The following is a 17,379-nucleotide window of genomic DNA, read 5'->3' as shown; positions in this document are numbered from 1 at the left end:
CTTCCTTAGTAACACACTGCAGCTCTAAGTGCTTCTGGAAGATCTTGCAGCGTTTCATCCCAGCAGTAAAACTGCTTTTTCCTCCATGTCACAAGCAAGTTCCATGTTCATTTCTGGCAAATTAAGTAAGTAACGGGAGAACAAACATGGTCGCAAAAGGAAAGCCATGTTGTTGTGGAAAAGACCACAAGTGAAGGAGACTTCTTAAACTGTCCATTTCATGCACAAAACCCACTTTCCACATCCTGCCAGTGTTTCATAGCATTCACAATGTTTGTCTTCTGTCCTGTTAGTGGTTGAGCCCAAGCAGAAAGCTCAGCCTGATTGCCTGATTGCTGCTCCATTTTAAAATAAGGACGCCTGATCCTACACTTAAAACAGACCTTATGGTAGGAGGAGAAAACACAATTTTGAGGTGAAGTGTTCTTCAGAGACCTTGCTCAGAGGGCGTGTGAAGCTCCAGGAGCTGAGCTCTTCCCAGGGACCACAGATGTTCAAATTTCGGGTTAAGTCCTATCCTAAAGCCAGGAAGGGGTTCAGGATTTGGCATGATCCTTCTGGAAGAATTTGGAGAGCTCAGTGGACACGGAGCCTTGTGTGTAGTCTCATCAGTTGTTGCTGTCCTAAGGATCACTGTCTGAGGTGCTGCTAATGTGCATGTGTCCATGACTGCCATTGTACCTGTTTTTTTCCAGTTTTTCAGATTTCTGGTAGCCATGGGATAGTCTCATCAGAGGGAGAAGGATCCCCTTCACATGATGTAAACCTCAGACTTGCCCTCTGAAAGCTCAATATAATGTCTGTGCCAGGATTTAGTGTGGTGCAAAATACTACTGGGTTGCAGAGAAAGAAAGAGTGCACCTTGGAGCATGTACTGAAAGAAAATGTGGCTGACTTTTTTCCTTCATTGGCGGGGGGGGGGGGGGGGGAAGAAGGTGAACTGGCTTTGCCTCAGCTACCTGCTCTTTCCATAAGACAGACACGATGTTTGGGAGGGTGGTGGAAGGCCGTGGTTAGATGGCCTCCCATCTCCCCTGCACTGACCAGAGGTCTCCCTCCTCCCGCAGAGCTGCCGAGGGCAGTGCCTACAACAGTGCTTATCAAGGTCTCTGCTGTGCTTACAACAAGTATTGCCACCAGAGGAACCAGGTCTAGTTTTCTCTAGGTCTGTAATGTTTGCTTGTGGCAAACTTAATACTGCCGGGCAGCTGAAGAAGTAGCTTATTCTCCTGGTTCACCAGCTATGGGAGAAAGCCTGTCTTCTTGTTCTTTACAGCCTGAATATACGGTGTGTTTCCCCCCCCAGTAACATTCATATGAACAATTCTCTCTAGCCCCCAAGCTATTTCCTGTCTGATTTGCTGACTCAATCAGGGACAAACTTTTGACTTGGAGTTGCAGGTTTTTCAGAAAATCGATATAATTTGTGGTAAAATGGGATTCAAAACAACAAGACAGAATAAACCTTTGCAGCTATGCAAAGGAGTATGTTAATCCCAGAAGACTTGAGAAGACTGCTCCTGCAGATGAGCACATGAAGCCTAAATCTCATAGCCTGGAACCAGGTAGATCAGCAAAAGCTGGTTTCTGTAAAATGGCGCATCCTGGGAATGTCCTGGAATTGGGTGGCTAAAGGTCATGTACGTCCAGCCCTCCTCAACTCCCTCACCAATGTAGTCCTAGACAAATACAGCATTAAAGTGAAGCTCAGAATTGCCAGGACTGTCAAATAAAATATAGTATGAGGCTGTCAGTTTTCCAGAAATGAAGCATCTAACGTTTAGAAAATTACACAATTTTTAAAGGTTTGAGCATCCAAAAGTCTTTTGGATTCAGAAGAAGAAAATATTCAGGTCAGGATAGTGGGGAAGCCTTTTTCCTTTTTTTTTCTTTTTTTTTTCCCCCTTGAGATCAAAGACTGAAATCCCTGCTTTAAACATGAAACTAAAAGTCATGAGCATCGTCTTTGTAGATTAAGCCCCAAATGGTGTGCTTGCTGTGGGAGGCACCAGAGGAAGCGCTCAGCAGAGTATGTTTTGTGAGTCCTGTTTACAGATAAGATGCCTATCCTCATCCCTGGGGACAGACCTAAAAAAGGCACCAGCTCAGGGAGGGGGCTGCACGGCTCTGGAAATGGTTACATAGCTGTCCTATGGAACTGCAGGTGGGAGACAAAGCTGTTTGCCACTTCTCCTGTCCCTATCCCTGGCTCTTTGCAGTATGGTGGAGCCTGCAGGAGAGGAGATGCTGCTTGCCAGAGCCTGCAGAAGCAGGAAAATAGGTGTGCGGGCAGGAGCAAGGAGGAGCGAGCTGCTGCTTGCCTCTGGGAGAAGGAAGGAGCCTACTTTCCTTCAAGAGGGGAGGAAGCTGCTGAGACACGGCTGGGGAGCTGCGTTACCTCTCTTTGAGGTGCTGACCTCTCTGAGGGGAAGAAGTTGGAGCCGTGTCCTCGTGCCCCTCTGTTCCTTAAATTTCCTGTCCCTTTTCCCTGCATGAGGCACTTTCCCTTCTTACAGCTCTTCGCAACACTCAGTGAGCTCTCTGCTTTTCTCTCCCACGGATGTGCTCCAGCCAGCTCTCTGCAAAATACATTTCCCATAGTTACCTATGTTGGCGTGCTTTTCAGTGCTTTCAGACCTTTCAGGCTGGAAGTTAGACAATTAGTCTGTCTGAAATTTAGATAAACACTAAAGTGCCGCATTAAAGTGTGACTTCTCAGAACATTAGTATTGTGCCGGAGTGGTGCTGACAGCTGAAATCTGGGTTTGGGCGTTGAGAAAATCAAGGCAGAGAATGAAATGCTGCGGAGAGGTCCCAGGGGCTCATGCACGAAGCAGCAGCTCCAGGTTTCCAGCAAGCCTGAGGCCTCAGCTTGCTTGTGCTGTTGAGGGGTGAACAGTACAGACCCTGACTCAGGTAATCACAGAATTGTAGGGGTTGGAAGGGACCTCAAGAGATCATCGGGTCCAACCCCCCTGCCAAAGCAGGCTTCGTAGAGCAGGCTGCCCAGGTAGGCGTCCAGATGGGCCTTGAATATCTCCAGAGAAGGAGACTCCACAGCCTCCCTGGGCAGCCTGTTCCAGTGCTCCGTCACCCTCACTGTGAAGAAGTTCTTTCGCATGGTGGTGCGGAACTTCCTGTGCTCTATTTTGTGGCCATTGCCCCTTGTCCTGTCCCCACAGATCACTGAAATGAGGTTGGCCAAATCCCTCTGTCTCCCACACTTCAGGTATTTGTAAACATTGATAAGATCCTGTCAGTCTTCTCCAGGCTGAACAGACCCAGGTCTCAGCCTTCCCTCATAGGGGAGATGCTCCAGGCCCTGTATCATCTTTGTTGCCCTCCTCTGGGCTCTTTTCAGGAGATCCCTGTCTTTTTTGTACCGGGAAGGAGGAAGTACTCTGCGTGGCTCTGAAGCTGAAGGATGAATACGCCGGTGACCTCATTACAGCAAGGAGCTAAGGGCCCTGTGGTACAAGGTCGTGATGTTACTTGGATGGTCACCACCGGCCAGTTGATCACCTGGGCAGCCTTCCAAGCTCCCCTCTTTGGTAAGGGGGCATCACATCACTGGGAGGTGTGCAGCCTCGTTGACCTATATTTTCATAGCAAAAATGATTTTGTGCTTTAAGGAGTAGAGGAATACATGAAGAAATAAGGCTTATGTTGCTGCTCAGGCCTCGCCACCTACTCTTCTCTGGGCCTAATGAGTTGGGAAAGGTATGTTTTCTGAAACCTGCTTTCCCCGTGACTATTTGGAGGACAAATATTTTTAGAACAGGCAGAAAGTAGAAACGTTAAGAAATTGCTTTATTCTAGGAGCCTTAATAAAGGACTTGGATTGGATTCGTAATGATCTTTAGAAGAGGTTAGAATTTAATGTTCTCAGAAAGATGCTGGTGCCTAACAAAGGCAGTGTCCTCAATCTCCACCAAACGCCATTTCCAGGAGTCGCCCTGTCTGGAGAGCTGCACCGGTGTGTTTCCCCTGCTGTTCAGTGCAGTAACCTGCTTTTCGTTACCGAGGGCTCGGAGCTTAGGCCTGCCTAACCGGAGAGGCTCAGGGAAGAGGATCCTTGAGAAAACCTTGGGCTGGGTCTGCTGCTGAGTTACTTCATCATTCACCGTTATCAAAACTTTCAGTGCAAAATGACAGAGTATCTTGTTTATAATCTGTATCAAGAGTTCTGTGGAAGAACTCCTGTGATGTGCATTAAGCATTTGTCTCAGCTGCTTGACTAAGACTGAGCTATATTTTCCATTTAACATTGAAAACAGTGTAATTTCCTCCAAATTATGGCACTTATGGCACAGAGAGGATCTTCTGAGGAAAAATCAAGTATGTGACAGACCGTGCTTTTGGTCCTGTGCTGTGCCCGGCACTCTGCTTTACGTTCTTCGTGGCTTTTGGTAGTTAAAACCCACCGAGTTGCTGAGCTTGCAAGGGATAAGATAACTATTTGTCCCACCAGGCTTTTTCTTCCTGCTCTGAACAGAGTGGGGCTGCCAGCCCATCGCAGCGACCCGTGTGCTGCTGCTGGGATGGAAAAACTCTGCCCTGTGAGCTGCCTTCTCCCTGCAGCCGCGGCTATGGCCTGCTTACCTAAGCTTAAAGTTGATTTTTTTTTTTTTAAGGCTGTCATACTCTGGTTTCCAGGCAGCAGAATTTGGCAAGGATTATGACAGCAGGAAGATGACTGCACTGCTGTGTGAGCACAGCCCTGAGGAGGATGAGGAGGGAGGCTGGTGCCTCCAATACCTCGTGAAGCCCACCTCGTGCCTCTGCTCATCAGTCCTTCCAGCCACTGCCCCAAGGCCTGCAGGAAGCTGCCCTCCTGGGTCAGCAGGGCCTGGACGTCTGCCTCCTGCTTGAGCAGTTCAGGAGAGCTGGCAGCTGGGCTCCTGCTTCCTCCTGAAGTTCGTCACGGTTTGGTTCTGCAGCTCCCTCGAGCAATTAGGCAAATGGAGGTCCACGTCATTTCCTCCTAACAACCCCCGTGTGAGCACCCTGGTGTGCTGTTTGCAAGTTTTTTTCCCCCTCAAGATAGATGCCAAACCACAAGCATGGGCAATCTTAAAAATCAGAGAAACATCAGGCTAATCCCCAGCCGTGAGATTAAAAATAACGCTGTTTTTTTGGACTGCCGTCCAAAATGCTAATGGAGCTATTAGCGTTGCCAGCTCTCCCCGTAGCACTGAGCGAGATGTTTTACCTCTTTTCTGCCCCAAACCTCCTGGTGTTCCCAGCCTCTCTGGGGAACCGAAAAGCTGATTAACCCTTGTGGTGCCATCACCCTTACCCTCCTTGTTCCTCCCTCTTGCTCCCTGCCTCTTGATCATGTTGTAACCCCTCCTCTTCCAGCTCCTGGTGCAGTGTGGCAACACAATGCTCTCTGAAGGAAAAACCTTTGCAGGGTGCCCTAGTATGTATTCTACCTCTTTTCGTGTTGAGCACACTTGCTTTTCTTTTATACCCCTCATTTTCAGGGTGCTGCCTTAGCTCCCGTGTTGAAAACGTTCCCTGTTCCACAGCACAGGTAATTTTACAAATGTGTTTCAAGTGGCGTTTCCCTTCTGCAGAGAGCTCCTAGAGGAGGTCAAAGCTTCCCAATTCAGAGACTCAGCTGCCTGCTGCATAATGGATCCTGAAATAATCAGGATGCTGTTGATATTCTCAAAAACCAGGCTATGTTTGCTATCTTTGAGTGTTTGCTCTTACTTTTTCAGGCTGCTAAATTAGTTTTCTTCACACTTTGACTAGCCGGTTTGACGTTCAGTGTGAAATAGGTGGTTGTGTTCCTGAGTGCAGATGCCATGCTCAAACTCAGACTCAAAACGTCTGATTTAGTCTTTGAAAATGGGACTTTTTCTTTTTTTTTTTTTTTCCCCTCCTGAAGCCTGTGTGTGTAGGCTGAAGAGGAGCTGGAGCTGTGGGGGAGGCAGGGAGGCTGAGCCGAGCATCGTCAGCATCATACCGGGAGCTCGGATGCCTTTTTGCAGCTTTTTAAAAAGACTTTTTCCTCTATGCTATTTTATTTAGTGGAGATGAGATGGTTTGGAGTGGTGCTAGCCATGCTGATTTCCCTACAAGAGCAGTACCAGACCAGTTTTTTGGAGGTCTGGTGGCTGTGGCGTGTTTCTTTCTGGGCATGTAGACGCATATAAGACTGGAAATCATTTCCTGAGCTGCAATCAGGTATCACCCACGCCTGTTTCTCCATCACTTTTTGTTACTGTAAAATAGGAGGAGGATTTGCTAGGGGGAAGACTTCCTCGAATGCCTTCCAAGAGCATCATTGCTTGGCATCCGGGGTACCTAAATGCATCCCCTTGTCACACCCGATCCTGTGGTGCAGCCCTGTGATTTGCAGCGTGGCCACAGCAGGCAGGAAAGCCTTCCCATTTCCTTCAGGGTGAGGCAGCAATTCCCTGGGGAGCGCTGATGATGCTCTGCCACTTTCCACTTAGGAAAATGTAAGCACGAGAGGCTGAAGGAGAGTGACGCTGCTTTCCAGATATGCCGCCACACATTTGCGTTGGGGCTGTGAGGTTCACTGCTTCTCTTCGTGGGGAGCCCCATCAGCTCTTTGTGCTTTTCCTCTTCACCTGCTCTGAATAGCAAACAGCATCTGAAAGTCTCCTGCTTGCATGAGACAATGCTTACGACAAAATAGGTGGCTCAGAAAGTCAGAGAAACCTGATGCTGCTGGGCCACAGAGGTGGGCATGCTTGCTTTATGGGAACATCCATGGGAGTTATCCATTAAATCCCCCAGACTTTGGAGAAGAAACGTGAGTGGAGATATTGACTCCTAAGCTGTGCTGTGGATGGATGGGGGAGGATCAACAGGATTTTGTGCAGGATTGAACTCAAAAAAATAAGCAGAACCCTTTCAATCTATGCTAATAAATTCAGCACTTGCAATTTATTCTGCAAAATTTATGCTGGAACCTGAGAAAAATAGGAATAGCAATATCCACTTAGGCAATCAGGCAAATTGTTTATTTTGCAATATTCACAGTCCATTAAGTCCAATAGTTGTACCAAAAATCCACTGTCACCGATCTGGAAAAACAAAGCTCCGTGATACACATCTGTTATTTCTCAGTATGGTAAGGATGGTTGCATTCAGTAGGACTTCAAAATGCAAGCCGCTCTGGTCAAAGTTAGATAAATCTCTTCAAAACACAGCATACATCCCCTCGCTATTTTCAAACCCCAGCAGGAATCAGCCAGCAATTCTCAGCCTTATATTTTTTGTCTTATTACGGACAGCTGGTTTTCATCCAGCTGATGGGCTCGGGGTGATTCAGAGAAAATGATGTTGTAGAGTCTAGCTTGTTTAAAAAAAAATAAAAAAAATCCATATCCTTCCTTTTCAACCTATGGAAGATGAAGCATGAGTGTTACTATTTTTTTTTAAGGTATTTAACTAAAAAGAACATTTTAATGCCCTACAGAGCAGAGGGAGGGAGGAGTATTTTGGTACCTCCCCAGACATAAGAGTTTGATGCTACTGGCAGTAGTGGCTATGTCAGTTTTGTACAATTGGTAATACTGAAATACGTATTTTCTGTTGCTTTTTACCTGTGGTACTTACGCAAACAACTTTTCTCACTGGAAGTAGAGAGGTGAATATTTTCGCCCTTATGCCTCACAGCTGAAAGAAGGCATTTGAACAGAAATTACACACATGAGAAGGAACTAATGTGGTGGTTTTGTCGTTTCCAGTCTGCGTACAGTAGGGTTTCTGTCTTTGATGGACTGGTGAAAGGAACGGAAGGATGAATTGCTTGTCACCATATAATCTGTCAATATATAATTTGTCAACACATAATCTGAGTCAGCCTCTGGAGAAATAAGTACATGCTTCGTGGTTGCATTCATAACGAATTCAATGAAATGCAGATATCTTGTACAAAGCCAGAACAATCTAGCTGTAAGATTAAGCTAATTGAAAAGATCTCTCTAATTTCAGGATGAAGTTCTTGTGTGCGGGCAGGAGCTCTGCGTCAAAAATTCGGCACATGGAGCCATTGTAGGACAAAACGAGCCCTGAAGCTCTTGTATTGACGATATTCACTGACTTTGGCAATCCTTTGCATTGCAGCACAGGTTGCAACACCTCTCGGAGCTCCGAGCCACTTTTCCCCACCTGTCCCTGCCTGCTGTCTGTAATTTAGCTGCTCCTCATGAGCTGCTCTACGAAGTTTATGTAATTAAAATTACATTTGGAGAGGAACAAAGAGGAAAGGCAAGCAATTCAGTTTGACTGGGAACCTTGACTCGACTTTGCTGAACGCACTGTTTAAGCATCTGCTCCCAAAACAATGTGCCTTTTACCAATAAGTAAAATCAAGTCAGTAGCTGTGTATGGCACTAATGGCCCAGAACAGATATGAGATATTAGAGAGGCAGAGAACAGCAGCAGTAATGGGGAAAATAACCTGAATTTCTCACTCTTGCTCTTCGCTTCCACATTACGCCATCAAGGATGTCAAGAGTTTATATGCTGTTAGCCAGAAGGCATGGCCACCCCAAATACTGCCTATAATACAGGAACTTTTAATATAAAGATGCAGAAATCCGTGATGGGATTCTCATTCTGCTCTTCCTAAGCCCCAAGCGAGAGAAGAAAAATGTGCTGTAATCCTGGAAGAGTCAGTCCTAGAAAACTACAGCTCTCCTTCAAAGAGAGTAATGGCAGTGCTCACCATGCTCGTAGCTCTCTCTATTTTTTTTCCCCTGAGCTCTAAATAGTTTCCAAGTGCTAAAGCTGTACATTTTTAAACTCTAAGATATGGCAACGTGAGCTCATCAAAACTGGCATTGCTGCAGAGTTTCTTCCCTCTTGCCGTATGTTCCTGGGCCCTTATTTGCACCAAGTTGAGGGTTTTCCTGATTTAGCAGTGAGCCAAATTGGTGGCATTTTTTTTTTTAAAAAAAAAAAAAAACCTTCCCAAACTGCTGACCAAATGTTTCCACCTCTTTTCTTGAATCAGATCTAGTGCGCTTGTAGTATGCAGTATGTTGATTAGGCATTCAAAGTCAATGAAATAAAAAACTCTCCTTTTTATATTTTTCATACTGGTTTGAAATACGGTGCTGCTGCAGGCAATGCACAGGAAGGCCTGGGCAAGGGGAGACGAAGGAGAAGAGCATTTTATTTGACAGCAGCTTACAACTGAAAGGCTTGGGGTGAAGCATGGCTTGGGATGGCCGAGCGACCTGAAGCCCTCCGAGAGGTGTCCCGGGCTGTGCTGGCGAGCCTCGGGCTGTGCTGGCGCCTCTGCTGACCACACAGGTGTTGGGTTCGGTTTCTGACAGCAGTTTGTACCTAGCTTGACCGACTACTGTGGTCAGCCCAAGTGAAAAAGAGAAGTGAGAGAAGGTGGAGACCACACGAGTCCCTATATCATATGACTGTGACTGTGCTCTCAGTCATATGGTCTGAATTTTTGGGTGGTGCTGTGTGGAGCCAGGAGTTGGACTCGATGATCCTTGTGGGTCCCTTCCACCTCGGAATACTTTATGATTCTGCCCTCTGACCTGCACCATGCACACCACGCCGAAAGCTGCTGGTGGGAGAAGGTCTGGAGCTCTCTTGTTCCCTGTGCCTTCGGTACGGGACTTCGTGGGTTCAGAGCTTCGAGTTGTGTGAAGAGCTACCTGACAAATCTTCAAGGGATTTCTCTGGGACGTATAAATATAGTCCTACGTGACACTAGTTCAAATCAACTTTTGAAGAAGTTGAAGGTTTTGTTTTGTTTTTTCAATTCTGCAATATCTGGTTTTAGGCGAGCTGTTACTGCACACAACGACATTGTACAGCCAATCTCCAGGGAAAATCAAGCCCTGTAAATGTGCAGAAGTGGTCCACTTCCTCTAGAAGTGACTCTAATTTTTACATATCTTCATTTTATTTCTGCTGTGGTTCACACAAGGCACAATTTTCTTGTCCTGGGTTGTTATATTTCTGAGTTATCAGTCATTGCAATTTCATGACAAAGCATGAATTCGATCTATTAATATTTTAGTTTCTCTCCTACAACATACATTTGGAAACGTGATTAATTGCTACAATTGCTCTATAAATATGACAGTAATAGGAGCTAGGTGTAAATATTCCAACTGGTGCATCTAAGGCTAAATTATTCATCCTGTGGTGCAGGTTGCTTGCTGTACTGATTGGTTCCAGTGGGACTGGTTACTTACTAAGGGATTTCTAACACTCACAACCATGTTTACTATCTGTAGCTAAATAAGAGATTTAGAGGCTAGCCTAGAAACGTGATGGGTTTTTATTATTATTTTCTTGAAGATGTAAATGAAAGTGTAAGTCTGTCATCACAGGGAAGCAGAGAAAGGAAAGTGAGGGAATATTCTTGGCAATTACTGGGCAATACTTACCGAGACCGCCCCAAAGAGCTTGCTGCAGCCACAAGCCTTTTATTATGAGGACTTTACCCCAGTGCAGAGAGCTTACGTAAAAGCCTTTGCTCCCCACGCGACCTACTTTAGGTCTCTGTGAAGTGCAGAAATTTGGCGTAAACGGTCAGGTGTTTCTGCTACAAACCCAAATCCTTCGCGAAAATCCCTGCTATAGCGTTCAGCCACTGGATGTCCTCGTTTTCAAAGGTCTGCAGCGGCTGATCGGCTGGCGAGCCACATGTTGTTGACGGTTTGCAGAGCGTTGCATAAAGATGTTGTGCGCGTGTTGCACGTTGCCAAACTCCAAGCTTACCACCCATAAAGCAATAAAATGGGTTTCACTTCTCAGGGCTATTAAACTCCTACTGCATACAGAACATGTGTTAGTCTGCTCCGTCTTTCTCTCATTTTGATGACTGATCTACTTATTTATGTAAAAGCTTGCTTTGCAGGACTCTTGCATGCTTAAAGCTCTACATTTCTTCCTCTTTGCCATGCTACGTTTGCTAGAGGTTCCCACAGCTTTTACTGTGTGTTCTGGCCACAGCTTGATTTTTCCAAATTCCTTTTCAAGGGTGCACCCTGCTGCTGGCAGGAGCCGGTGTTGCTGACAGCAGCAGCAGCAGTGCCGGCACCCGCGGGCAACCCTGATCTGACCCCATGAGGACATCACTGGTGATAGGTGATGACGTTCTGTCCATACCAGGGACCGCTGCTGCCCTTGCCATGAGAGCCAGGCCTCTATTTTTCTCAGAAGGCCTCCTTCCTCCTGCAGCTGGCAAGACATCACCACCCACCTTTTCTTTGCTGCAGGCTCCCGTGCCTGCACCATCACGGAGGGTGCTTCAGCCCCAGCTAAAGCACTCACCCAGCCTCCTCTTTCTCGCAGATCTGATGGGATCATCCTTCCTGCCAAACATTCCTGTCTTCTGATTATTGTTTGATATCGCTTGTCAAACACTCTCCAACAGTTTATAATAATCTAAGCTGGGGGAAGGGTTGGCAAAGGGATGTCCGTAGCTGCGCCTGGATTTCATGTTTGTTCATAAAATGTGAAGAAAATGCTCATGAAAAATCTCACTGTTGTTTTTTTTTTTTTTTTAGTTTTAAGTTGCAAGAAAAAAAATCATCTACTTAGCTGTCAGCCTTTTAATTTTTCTAGCTTAAGCCACTGTTAAACCACATTGTCTTCCCAACAATGGGGAAGCTTGTGCTATGTAAACACATGTTTGAAATTGTGACAGCAAGTTTTGCCAGAGGACAAACTCGGTAGGAAAATTAAGGCTGGACTTCTTTTCCTTATAAAGAAAACTCTTCTTCTATTATAAACAGACATACTTGCACCAGATATGTTTGCTTCATGTACCAGCATGGTAGTTCCGCTCTTCCCATGCTGGTGCATGAGGCTTATCTCCAGTAAGCATCAGCCTCCATAGCTGCTCAAGTCTCCTAAGGTGACCAGGTGTGTGTTTATTTTTCTACTTGGTAATCTCTCTTTTTGGTGTTCAGCATTTGATGAGAGCTTCAGAAAGAGGTAAACATGTTATCTTTCCAAACACAGCTCTGCAGGACTGATTAGGTCCTTGTGGAGACTCATTCTTATACACTGGAAGAGGAATGGTGCCTAGAGCTTCCCGTGTGGGCAGAGACCCAAGGTGCACATAAGGGGACAAATCCCAGGATTCAGAGTCCAAATTGATAATCATGCCGGTTTCCAGACTCTGAAACAAACCTGGCATTCAAGTAGGTGGGGAGAAAAATTCAGAAGACTAGAAAATACAGAGGAGGAAAGAAAACTCCTGTGGCAGATCCGAGGGATGTGATGCTGGGTCACGATGTCATTGCCTTAACCCCAAGTACACACCGAAGCTTCCCTAAGGTGGAAACTAGCAGAGTGTGGTAGGAGCATGCTGCTTTGTGGACACAGTGAGCAATGGAGAGCAGCTTCAGAAGGAGCTGTGTGACAGACAGAGTCACAGGATCACAAAATAGCTGAGGCTGGCAGGGACCTCTGGAGATCAGCTGGTCTAGCCCCTGCTCAAGCAGGAACACCCAGAGCAGGGTGCCCAGGCCCATGTCCAGGTGGCTTCTGAAGATCTCCAAGGAGTTCTTCCATCCTTTGGCAGCTGAGGAACCACTGCAGAGTCTCGTCACTGTGCTTGGCTGGAAATGAGCCATCTCTGCTTCTGTTGTGGGACTAATCAGGCCAGGGGAACAAATTAGATGACATGTTTCTGCCCTAGAAACTGTAACGCTGCTGTGAAATTTGCTTGCCTTAGGCTAATGATGCTGAAGGTGCATCTAAAGTATTGTCTCTCAGAAAATTCTGCTGTTAAACTGCTTGGAAGTGGTGACAATCTTCAGCATGCTCAGATGACGTACTCTTGAAAGAACAGATTTATTGACCCTTTTCTATTGTTCTCAAGGGCAATTGGGTCCATGCTAACAGTGGTGGTGAATATGCATAAGAAGTGGGGCTGGAGCCCATCACCAATGTTCTGAGAACCTGAGCAAGCTGCAAGCTTTCCCTGTTGCACCCATGGTCATCCCTGAAGAGCTGAAGCTCACTGCGATTTTGGGGGACCCACCTGCTCTTTCTTCCTGTAGCTTCTGAAGATTTGATTGGAAAACTTGGGATGCTGCTTTTAGTCATTGTGAAATCTGAGAATTGATTTGTCGTGCTGGAAAGAAGTAAAAGGTTTTGCAAGCGGCAAACCCTAGATTTACAGGGAACACGGGATATTTTTTTCTGCTTACTATGAGAACTCAGATGCAGCTGAAATGAAAAATCAATAATTGATCTACGTCCATTTACAGATACATCAACATTTATGTAGGCTGGGAAACCTTATCCCTGTGTGCACATTTTCCTTTTAAGCAGCTTGTACTCCGTCTGCCTGTGAATACATCTGCTCTCATCGCACAGGAGATGCTAGGATCTTCTAGGAGTGAGCTGGGGGCCTTTTTTTTCCCCTCCAGTAAGAGGACTGACAAGATAAGCTACTGAACTGCTACACAGCTCGTTAGATAAGTGCGGAGTCCTTTAAAGCTCAGGATGCAACCAGGATTTACCTCTTGAAAAAACAGCAGCTTGTAGCTGCTGTTTAAACAGCACAGGGTAGCTTGCATGGGTAACAAATCTGCCTCAAAACAAGCAACATAGATGTGACATGTAAGGTCGCAAAAATCAAAAATAACCTTTTTTTTTTTTTTTTTTGGCTGAGGTGCTATAATGTGGAATGAGGCTGAGGAAACATACTGTGATTCCCCCTGTTCGCTGCTCGGTGTCACAGATCACAGGCTGTGCAGCCACGCCAGGCTGCAGGTCACGCGCCTTCGTTCCCTAAATAGAGAAAATTCCCTGCTATGTTGTGACATACCTGAGAAGAATTTCACTTTTGCTTCGTCTGGTTAATGAGCAAAGTGTCTTGCAAGGAGCACGTCTCAAGGTCTCTGCTCCCAGTGCTGTGCTGTGGGACACCCCACATTTCCACAGCAGAGAGCAGGTCCCGGCTGCGGGAACCCGCTGAGGCCTGCTCCAGGCAAGGGCCCTTGGACGTGTTGCAGGACGTCACCTGCTGCTGGAAACCTGGCTCTGTGGGGTGCTACAAGTATACCCAAGTTGTCCCCTTCCCTGAGAAAGAACAGGTGGTGTCACAGAATCACAGAATGGCTGAGGTGGGAAGGGACCTCTGGAGGCATCAGGCCCAACCCCTTCCCAAGCAGGGCCACCCAGAGCAGGGTGCCCAGGCCCATGTCCAGGCAGCTTCTGAAGATCTCCAAGCAGAAGACTTCACAGCCCCTCTGGGCACCCTGTGCCAATGCTCAGTCACCTGCACAGTAGAGAAGTGCTTCTTGATGTTCAGGTGGCACCTCCTGTGTCCCAGTTTGTGCCCATTGCCTCTTGTCCTGGCACTGGGCACCACTGAAAAGAGCCTGGCTCTGTCCTCTTGCACCCTCCCTTCTGGTATTTATAGACCTTGCTGAGATCCCTTGAGTCTCCTCCAGGGTGAACAGTCCCAGCTCTCCCCGCCTCTCCTCACAGGAGAGGTGCTCCAGTCCCTGTCCTATCGGTAGCTCTTTGTTGGCCTCTCTCCAGTACGTCCAGGTCTCTCTTGTACTGGGGTGCGCAGAACCGGACCCAGCACTCCAGGTGTGGCCCCACCAGCGCTGAGTAGAGGGGAAGGATCACCTCCCTCAGCCTGTTGGTGATACCTTGCCTAATGCAGCCCACGATACCATTGGCCTTCTTAGTGACAAGGGCACACTGATGGCTTATGTTCAAGGAGAGTTCGGTGGGTTTTTAGGTGCTAAATATTATGTGCTGCTGAATATATGTGAGCTGATTTTTTACTTTTCTATTTTTTTCTGAGGGATCTTAACCGAATTTTGTGGCTGTGGCAGCAAAAGGCACATTGCCAACCTAATATTAAGCTACCCTGTCTGCTAAAAGGACTTTTTCCAAAGCAAGTGATCTTGTTAGCAAGACTGCCTGCATCTTTTCAATTTATTGCACACTGTATTTTCTGGCAAATGCTCTCAGAAACAGGTGATTGTTTTAGTTGATACTTTCTTGAAAATACCTGAATATGAGTCAGGCTCATGAGGTAAAAAACATGATCCTGACAGATAGAGTCTGGTGAGGCTGTAAGCAAGTAGAAACTAGATCTCACAAAAGGAAGTGCTGGGCCAGCTAGCAATAGAGATTATCAGCTCTTCTCATCATTCATGATGACAGAAGGAGAAAAGGCTCCCATTGCTTCTTAGAGAGGTTTCAAAATGTGAAGAAAGGGGTTTTGTGTTCAGCTGAGGAGGATGAGCAGGGAAGCATATAAAGATAAGAAACCTTCAGCATTTGGGTATTGTGGGTGAGGGGAGAAGCCACTCATTCAGTGTTTACCATGTTTCTCCAGAAACTATAAAGTGTGAAATACTTCTATTTCTGGCTTCACTTACAGCTGTTGTGTCCTCTCACCTTTCCGTCTTTTCAGCTTCCAGCCGCAAGGTTAATTCAGGCTGTTGAGCAGAGCTTCCCACCTAATGGAAAATAAATGCCTTGATCTCACAAGAGTCTTGTAGGAGATATACAGGGAGGAAGGCAGAGAGAAACTGCACAGACCAGCCACATCTGCAGTGGGCCCAACACTGAGCAAACCACGTCTGTATGACTCCAGGCTGAAACCTGAAGACACGTGAAAGGCTTCAAAGAAGTGAGCCCACTAAAATGAATGTGAGTTCGCATAGTCTCATCCAAAGGTTCAAACTTGTTCAAGAGTACCAGCAGCTCCAGCAGTTTATGAAACGCTGGTGCCTTCAAGCAAGCTAACGGATTTTAATTTTCTCCTCATGCAGGCAACAAGGGCCACAAGTGGAAAGACACCCGTACGGAGATGGCTGGGCTGTGTTTGGAGCTTGCCTTCCTGCCCACGCTGTTTCCACAGAGCCCATCACCATCCTCAGGCCAAGAGATGCTTTGAGGAGGTCTGGGCTGGGATGTCCCAGCAAGACATTCCTCTGCTGATACAAACAGCCAACATCAGGTAAGTGAGCACTGCTCCTTCCAAGAGAGCTCAGCACCTCATGCTGACAGGGTGGATGTGTAGCAGCAAAATTACTCTCTCTTCTTGCCAGCTGTGTGGCTGCAAGGAGCGCATGCCAGGAAGGAGGCCAAGGTGTTGCTTTCAGCCTTGTCTATGAGGTCTGTGGGGCATCTGTAAACTGAAAATATAAATAAATGATGAAAAGCTTGAATAAGATGTTCAGGCTTGAGGTCAGTGTTTGCATATGAGGTAAATAAACAGTGGTACACCATAGTGAATGCTGAGCAGTATCCACCATCACCCCTGGTTGATGGTGTTCCCATGTGAGGGTTCCCACAAATGGGCAAGACCAGGTGTACACTGCACCCCTGATATGATAGGATCATAGAGTCATTAAGGTTGGGAAAGACCTCCAAGACCATCTGGTCCAACCGTCCCCCTACCATCAGTATCACCCACTAAACCATGTCCCTAAGTACCACATTTCCTTATATACCCTCAGGGACAGTGACTCCACCACCTCCCTGGGCAACCCGATCCAACGCCTGGCTGCTCTTTCTGAGAAGAAATGTCTCCTAATTTCCAACCTGAACCTTCCCTGGTGCAACTTGAGGCTTGGAAGAAGTCTATATTTTAGGTTTGAATTAGAGAAACATCAGATCTTTCCCTGGTACATACATTTTCAAGTGTTTACAGTCATCTCTTCACATAATCAAATTAATTTCAATACCTTCTTCAAATCCAAAGCAGTATTTACTGAGTGCATTGGTACCTAAAGAAGACTTGTGTCTCATAGAAAGGATGATGATGGGTATAGGTTCCTTGCCTTTGGGAGTTCATGAAAGGCATGCCGGGGTCCCACTCCAGCCCCTTCTGCTTTCTGTTTACTTTCTGTTGGCCTGCAGAACTTCTGAGGTGCCCCCGTAAACTTCCCAGGCTACCACACGATGTCTATTTGCTTGACCTGAATTCTTCTGAAAACAATCGTTTGTGACAATTGTAACTCAGGTTTTACAGAACCGGGTAGCTGGTTAATAGATGCTGTCACCTGGACATGCAAGCTCTGCCATTTTGTTATCAACAGTAAAGGCAGTTATTTTTCTATTTTATTTATTTTTATAATATTAACTGATTTTTTTCCAACTGTATCTCGCAACTAGAAGATTGAACTGTTGTATATATGTCCTAAATTGCTAATTTGTCTTTTGGTATTCAGCAGGATGTCTCTTCAGAAAGGCATTTAAATCTAAAGACAATTGTGCTTCTCATTGCACTGCTATATAACACCTAATCTCTCACTGGATTCAAATGTCTGCTTTTAACTGCAATTGTTGCTGTTACATAATTAGAGGCAGAACCTGGTGCAGCTGCTTGCTACGATTTTTCTATTAGGCATTCTAAATACGTTC

At 46.3% G+C, this 17,379-nt stretch overlaps 1 protein-coding gene across 1 annotated transcript in view; it reads left to right on the top strand.

Moving 5' to 3' along the window:
• LOC106030394 (elongin-A-like) overlaps window positions 1-15,579 on the top strand; it is a 36,899-nt gene extending 21,320 nt beyond the window's left edge. The window contains exon 10 of the mRNA XM_048078092.2: window positions 15,422-15,579. Coding sequence (XP_047934049.2) covers window positions 15,422-15,440 — 19 coding nt within the window. The 3' untranslated portion in view covers window positions 15,441-15,579. The remainder of the gene's footprint in view (window positions 1-15,421) is intronic.
• Window positions 15,580-17,379: the final 1,800 nt, after the last annotated feature.

Source organism: Anser cygnoides, chromosome 3 (assembly GCF_040182565.1).
Source record: "Anser cygnoides isolate HZ-2024a breed goose chromosome 3, Taihu_goose_T2T_genome, whole genome shotgun sequence".
Taxonomy (NCBI): domain Eukaryota; kingdom Metazoa; phylum Chordata; class Aves; order Anseriformes; family Anatidae; genus Anser; species Anser cygnoides.
The sequence above is the reverse complement of the archived record's forward strand: the minus strand, read 5'-3'. Positions and strand labels throughout refer to the sequence as shown.